General features: G+C 60.3%; 1 protein-coding gene across 1 annotated transcript; it reads left to right on the top strand.

The window, feature by feature from the left end:
- Nucleotides 1-511: 511 nt before the first annotated feature.
- Nucleotides 512-6,106, top strand: CACNG6 (calcium voltage-gated channel auxiliary subunit gamma 6). The gene is made up of 4 exons (XM_006014962.2): nt 512-926; nt 4,033-4,107; nt 4,352-4,489; nt 5,770-6,106. Exons 1-4 carry the CDS (start codon nt 599-601, stop codon nt 5,997-5,999), a joined length of 771 nt encoding a protein of 256 aa, XP_006015024.1. The 5' UTR covers nt 512-598; the 3' UTR covers nt 6,000-6,106.
- Nucleotides 6,107-7,537: the final 1,431 nt, after the last annotated feature.

The following is a 7,537-nucleotide window of genomic DNA, read 5'->3' as shown; positions in this document are numbered from 1 at the left end:
GGAAGGAATGCTGCCTGTGGGGTGGGACCTCCCAGCCCCACTGGGAGACACTTGGAAGCCCGGGCTGGCTCTGGGGGCAGCTGCAGCTCTAGCAGGGGGTGCTGTGGGCCTGGAGCTGGCTGTGGGGGAACTCCCAGCTTCTCCAGCCCCAGCAGAGCCCCAGCCCCAGCAGATGGTACTGTGGCTGGTGGGGGGGGCGGTGCATGGGGCAGGACACCCCTGCCTGGTGTCTGAGAGTGTTGTGGGCTCCCCCCGCTGGCCTGTACCACTTTAAAACCATCACACACATTCCCCCCCGCCCAACACCTTAAAATAACCCACTGGCCACAGTGCAGGGTGATGCCTGCTAACAGGTGCACAGCACATTGGCTGTGGTGGGAAGGGGGGTGCATGCGCCTGTGTGTGTGTGTGTGTGTGTGTGTGCGCGCGTGCGCGGGTGTGAGTGCGCTGCCAGCCCTGCTGGGGTGCAGAGGAGCTTGGCACCCAAGCGCCTGACCTAAATAGCCTGGCAGGGAGGCACAGAGCGGCCAGGAGAGGCAGCAGGGAAGGGAGGTGCGGGGCTCAGCTGGGCCAGGTCGAGGGGCCGGTGGGGGTCCAAATGATGTGGCCCAACTTCTTCCTCCAGGAGGAAGAGCAGCGGGTGGCCGGCTTGCGGGGGCGGGCAGGTGGCAAGCGGCGCAAGCCCCTGACGGATGCCCAGGAAGGCAAGATCAAGCTGGCCTTCTTTGTGGCCATTGTGGGCGTCACGCTGACCGTGCTGGCCGTGGGCACTGAGTTCTGGGTGGAGCTAAACACCTACAAGCAGAACCATAGCACCATATGTGAGGCGGCCCACTACGGGCTCTGGAAGTTCTGCTACAAGCGCCTCTGGGTGGAGGACATCGAGGAGGAACGGAAGACCTGCGGCCCCGCTGAGCTGCCTGGCGGTGAGTGTGGCTGGCACTGTGGCCCCTGCCCTCCCTCTCCCATCCCTCTCGCCAGGAGCCCTGGCCAGGCCAGTCTGCCTCACCCCACCCCACTCCACGCCACCCCACCCCTCCACCTGCTAGCACCTGCCCCGCTACCTGTCCAGGATCCCCCAGGAAGTCCCCAGCCTGTCTCCCCAACCAGCCTGTTGGGACCTGTGTGAGGTACTACTGATCTGCCCCCTGTACTAGCCAGCACAGGACCCCCCTACCCTGCCTTGTCGCCTCGAATAGCCCAGCTCCCCTCTTAGCCAACTCCAGGAGCCCCCAGCCTGCCTTGACTCCTCTGATAGCCCTGCTCCCCTCTTGGCCAGCCCTAGGAGCCCCCAGCCTGTCTGGCCCCCCAAAAGCTGCCAGCTCCCCCTCTCAGCTGCCCAGCCCCTCCCTGGGATCTGCACCTTTTCCTGCCTGTTTGTCTTTCCATCTGTGTCCTCCCTGTCTCTCTATCTGCACACCCTCCCTGTACCTATTGCTTTGTCTGTTGGTCTGTCCAGCTGTCGGTTCCCTTACACACATCTCTGTATCCACCCCCATGTTCTGTCTGTCTGTCCACCCCTTGCCCCTCTTCTACTAATCCATCCATCCTCATACACTCCTGCTATCCATCCATCCATTCCCCCTCTGTCTGTCTGTCTATTTGTCTGTCTGTGTCCACGCACCCCCCTGCTGTTTACATTCCCCTTCCCCGTCCCTCCCCCGCCCCCCAGACTCCAATGCTGGAGGGTCATAAATAGCCCAGTGACGTCACTGGCGCGCTGCCAGCTGGGGGCCTGCTCCCAGCAGGGGCTACGCAGGGAGCCCAGGGGGGAGACCAGGGCCCCTGGGATCTGTTTGTAGTGCTGGGAGAGGAACAGGGGCTGGTGGGCCAGAGCAGTAGGAGGGGAGGGGGCTGGAACCAGGATGCCTGGGTTCTACCCTATCCAGGCTTCATCTTCCTTGCAGAAGAGCTTCAGAGGTCTGTGAGGGGGGTGAGGTCTGGTGGGCTAGAGCAAGACACCTGCGTTCTGTCCCCACTGTGGGGTCTTGTGGCTAGATTGGGTGGGGGGTCAATAGTAGTCTGGATTCCTGGGTTCCACGTCTGGCTCTGGAATGGGCACCTACTGGGGGGAGCTGCAGGCGCTTTGGGGCTCTGTCTTCCTGATGCTGCAGCCCTTGAGTCCCTGTCAGAGAGGGATGTGAGTCCGGAAAGGGACCGGGGTTTGGTTACCACAGCCTCCAGCTGCTGAGGCTCCTGGCGTGGGCTGGGGTAACCCGAGCTGCCATAGTGCTGAGTCGGCATGGCACTCGCATGCAGCCCATGGTGGTGCAGGTCCCGTGCCAGCTGGCCCATGGACAGCCACACCCCATGCCTGGGTCACACCCATCATGGTCTGGCCCATGGGCTGTGAAGGAACCAGGTTCCGGTTTGCACTATGTGGAGTCTGGCTGAAGTGTCCTCATCTCCCCACCCTGTCCCCTCAGCCCTCCCCAAGCCACCCACAGCCCCACATTCCCACCCACCCACCTACTCATCCATCCATCCACCCACCCCTCCATCCATCCCTAGAGCCAGTATCCTTCTGTCTGTCCTGCCCACCCCTCTGTCCATCCTCATACATGGTCTCTATCTGTCCATCCACCCATCCATCATTGTGCAGAGCTCTCTGTGCCCATTCTTCCCCTCTGTCCCATCTGTCTGTCCGTCCTTGCCTTGTGGGAGATCTAGACTGGCCTGCTTAGCTTCCTGGCAGGTCTGGTTCTGGAGGGGGCTTTGGCTTGAGGGTGGATGGATGTTAGGGGTTGGGATGACTGTGAAAGTAGGGGGAGCCTGGGCAGTCCATTTTGCCCTCAGGATGCTCTGAGGCTGGTCAGGTTTTGGGACTAGGGGTGTGAGTACAGCTGGGGTTTGAGGCGCAAGGTTCTGCCTGGGGCTGGGGCTGCTCTGCTATCTCAGGTTCTGCTTTCTGGGTGATGTCTTGGGAAAAAGTTTAGGGGGTCCACATGTGCACCCCAGGGCACCTCCAGCACACAGCTCACACACTGCTGCACAGCTTTGGGCAGCAGGCTGGCTTTGGGGATGGGGGCTCTGGAAATCCCACAGCCATTCCCTGTGTAAAGTGGGACCCAGGGAGCCCTCCTGTCTTTTCAAAGAAACCCAGAGTACAGCACCCCAATTTGGCTGGATGCCCAGGGAAACCCAGCAGCTGCAAGGGACTGGACAGGATAGGGCATGTGTGTGAATGCCTGTGAACACTCCCCTGCACATGTGTACACACCCATGTGCTCACACACCCCTGCATACACACTTGCAGCTATCTACCCACATGCTGCCTCTTGCACAGACACACACATGTGAACACACACACAGAGCCCCTGCACATATGTGTACACACACAAGGCTACTGCATACATTTTTGCATCTATCTCCACACACACGCCACCTCTTGTACACACGTGCATGTGAACACATGTTGCCTCTGTAGACAAACACACACACAGAACCTGCCCACATGTACACATACATACACACACATACAGCATACACTTTTGCACCTATTTCCATCTACAAGCTGCCTCTTGCACACAGATACATGCATGTGAACACGTTACCTCTGCACATGCACACATACACACAGTCACTGTGCACACACCTGGCTGTGCTCTCAGCCCCACACTGTGTCCTTGCTCCGCACAGTTCTCCAGCTGACCCAGCCTCGGGCAGAGGGTGGGTGTCTGAGCTGTTCCTGGCTACAGCCGCTCTGACATGCCTTGGACACATGCCACCCCCCGCTCTAGCACCATGCAGCCAGCTCCCCACTCCCAGCCTGCCCAGGTCACCAGGGCTGTGCTGGATCCAGCCTTGGCTCAGCAAACTTGGCTGCCCCTGCTCCTCTCCAGGGAGCCCTGGGCTGGGAGGTGGGGGCGTGTGGGTCAGGAGTGAGGGCACTTGCCCCTCTAATGCCTCTCCCCACAGTCATGCATTGGCCTTGCGATCAGAGGACCTCATTCCCCATTCCCTCCCATCCATACGTTTTGTTCCCTTGTCTCTTCCTTCTGCCTCACACTTTGCTCATTTCTTCTTCCTCAGAAGCCAACTGCTCCTACTTCAAATTCTTCACCACAGGGGAGAACGCCCACATTTTCCAGAGGACGACGAAGAAAGGTCAGGAGTAGCCCCCCAGACCCATCAACCCCAGTACCCCCTTTCCTGCCCCTGACCAGCCCCACGGGCCCATCTGCCCCAGTATCTCACTCCCTCCCTGCCCCACATTCCTCCCCCTCTACCCGGATACATTGTCCTCTCTCTGCTCCCTGGAGCAGCCCCATGGGCTCATCTAGCCACAATCTCTGGGGAGGGGTGAGTTTCCCTCCTATAGATCCAATCAGCTCCTGCCTCCCCCCTGCAGAGCTGAACATCACGGCAGCCGTGGTCTCCCTGCTCAGCATCACGCTGATGGCCATGGGCTCCCTGTGTATCACCATGGCCCTCAGCAAGGGCGTGGCGTTTCTGCTCAAACCCGCCTCCTTCTTCTTCATCATCTCAGGTAAGATCTCCATCCTGTTCCACCCTGCCCAGCCCCTGTTCTGCTCCCCCCAGCATGGTGCCCTCCTGAGCCTCTGCCCTGCTCCCCCCAGCACAATGCCCTGCCGAGCCCCTGCTCTGCTCCCCCTTGTCTAGTTCCCTCCCTGCTCCCCTGCTCATGGCACCTTAGTGCCACCTGCCCCACTGGCCCAGCATGGCTCTCTCCTATGGCCACCTGCCCCGCTACAGCCACTGAACCCCTGTTCTGTGTAGCACAATGCCCCCTAGTTCAGGGGTGGACAATATCCAGCTTGTGGGCTGAATCCGGCCCACGGAGGAATTTTGTCCAGCCTGCAGTGGGGTGCTGGACTCCATTTTCTGGCAGCCCCAACAGTGGTAGCTCCTTCTGGTGCTGCTTTTGGGCACTCTGGCCTGTGTCCTGCACCCACTGAGGGGGGCAGGACTCACATGGGCAGGCCCCACAGTTGGGTGGCTGGGATGGGGCTGCGGGCTGGCGGGGAGTGGCAGCTGGGAGCAAGATGGGTGGGTGGGAGTAGGGAGACCCCAGCATCTTGGGGCAGTGACAGTGCAGGGCTGGGGCCAGGGCTCTGCCCCAGCCTTGGCCCTGGCCCCGGACCCATGCTGTCATGGCCCTGGGATCCTGGGGTCTCCATGAAGACCAGCTAGGTGCTAGCTGCATGGGCAGGGCTTGTGGGCAGGCAGGAAGCTGTGTCCAGGGCCAGGGCCAGGATCTGGGGGTGGTGACAGTGTGGGCCCAGGGCAGGGGCAGAGCCGTGATCTGTTCCCTGCATGCTCCTGCCTGTGGAACTGGACTCATCACAGGGGTGTGCAGTGCCTTGGGCCCCAGCCCTGCTCTGTCACCACTCCAAGATCCTGTGGTCTCCCTGGCCCCATCTGCCCATCTCGCTCCTGGACACCACTCCCTGCCAGCCCATGGCCCCATCCCAGGTACCTGGCCATGCATCCTGCCTGTGTGGGTCCTGCACCTTGTGCTGAGTATGGGGCAGATGGGTGTGGAGGGCTGGGCAGCAGGGCTGGGTCTGGCAATGGCAGCCAAAGGAGCTTCCAGGGATGCCGGGGAATGGGCCTTGTCGTGGGGTGGGGAAAATACCCCCATGAGCCGGATCTGGCTCATGGGCCAGATTTTGCTTAGTGCTTCTGCTCCACTCCCTACTTCGTGGCACCCCTTCCCGAGTCCACTCCCTCCCTCCCAACCTCTGCCATCCCCTCATTCCTCCCAGTGCAGCACTCCCTGCCTATCCCAGTCTCTTGTCTCTGCAGGACTGATGGTGCTGGTGAGCGTGGAGGTTTTCCGCCACTCGGTGCGGTGGCTGGTCAGCAGTAATAGCAGCGTCCCGCTGGAGTATGAGTACTCATGGTCCGTGGCTTGTGCTGTGGCTGCTGGCCCCATCCTCATCTTTGGCGGTGGCTGCTTCATCTTCCTGTCCCTGCCGGCCTTGCCCAAAAAGCCCTGGGAGCTCTGCCTCAAGGGGCCGGGTAGCAGCTCTTAACAGACGTGGCCCCGGGACATGGGGAACAGTGGAGCCAGGAGGGAGGGATTGGGGAGGGTTCCACGGGCCCCCTCCCCACCCCCACCCAGGAGGAGGAGCCCTGCCTCCTCCCAATATGACCCCCAGGGTTCATGCCCTTCAGGGGAAGGGGGCAGAGATGCTAAGGAGAGGGGCAGCTACGCTAAGGAGGGACAAGTGGGCTCATGGGGCAGGGCGGGGGGTTGGAGTGGGCGGGATTGTTCATAACCTCAGCGGGTCTGTACCAAACCTTGGTTTTTATAAACAGCTATTTTTTAGCCTCAGGGGGTGTGTTTCTCCTCTCAGCTCCCCCACCTCACCCACCCGGCTCTGCCCAGTCACCCTGCTGGCCAATGCAGAGTCACTCCTGATTGCAAGGCCGCACCTTGAACTCATCTCCCTTGGGGCTAATCCAGAGTCACTCTGGATACGGAGTGGATACAGAGCCTGCTGCAGGGCTATGAAGGCAGAGGGGGATTCCCGCTTCTGGTGCCTGAGACAGGTGAAGCTTGCCTGAGATCTGCCTGCCGCCTTGTGGGGACCCAGCAGAGGACACAACATGCCCTGTGACAGGGGACTGCCCCCCACACTGCACCCCATGGGGCACCTGGCTCCTTGCCCAGCAGTGCAGACCCAGTGGAGCAGCCCAATGGAGCGAGCGGGTTTGGAGCAAGAACCAAGGCATTGATGTGGAGCGGCAAGGGATATGTAACAGCCCAAGGGCTGCAGGAGCCTCCAGCATTGTTGAAGCCAGATGGGCCAAGATGCTAGCTGCACTCACTGGGAGGGCGGGCTGCCAAACAGGTCTCACACACACACATATCACAGTTCATCCCTCCAGTGGGGGGTAGCTAACCACCCCCACACATACACACACACTCTTTACATACTCTCACTCTGGAGAGTATGCTCCTGCGGTGTGTGCACATACTTTCCTACACACATGCACACAGCAGGACTCATTCCTTCCAGCAGGGGACAGCAGGGACTAACACACTCTATCCCACACACAAGCACACACCACACCTTAACTCATTGCCACACACACACGCGGCATCCCCCCCAACTTAACTCATACTCTCACACAGACATGCACCCCCCCCACCAGATACCTACCTTAACTTACACTTTGTCTCTCTCTCTCACTCTCTCTCTCTCACACACATTTCTTAACTTAGTCTCTCCCCAGCTGCCCCTTAGCAGGTGCCCAGCACCTCCAAGCCCAAAGCTCCCCTGCTTCTAGCTCATTGTCCAGCTTCAGTACCACAGGCCGAGACTATTTGGGCAGCTGTGGTGCCTGAGACAGTCACTGTGGGGATGGTGGTGCTACACCCAGCTTTCAACACCCCCCACTCTCTGGTCACACTGGCATTTCCCTGCCCACAGCTCCTCCACCCCAGGGAGGTCAGAGACATGCCTAACTATGGAGCCAGCAGACTTGCTGCTGTGGTATTGGATTTGCGCTGGTGGCCGGAGGCCATGAGAGGACGTGGAAACTGGGAAGTGGAAAACCAGCGAGC

Source organism: Alligator sinensis, unplaced genomic scaffold (assembly GCF_000455745.1).
Source record: "Alligator sinensis unplaced genomic scaffold, ASM45574v1 scaffold647_2, whole genome shotgun sequence".
NCBI lineage: Eukaryota > Metazoa > Chordata > Crocodylia > Alligatoridae > Alligator > Alligator sinensis.
Note: the sequence above shows the minus strand (reverse complement) of the source record. Positions and strands in the feature narration are given on the sequence as shown.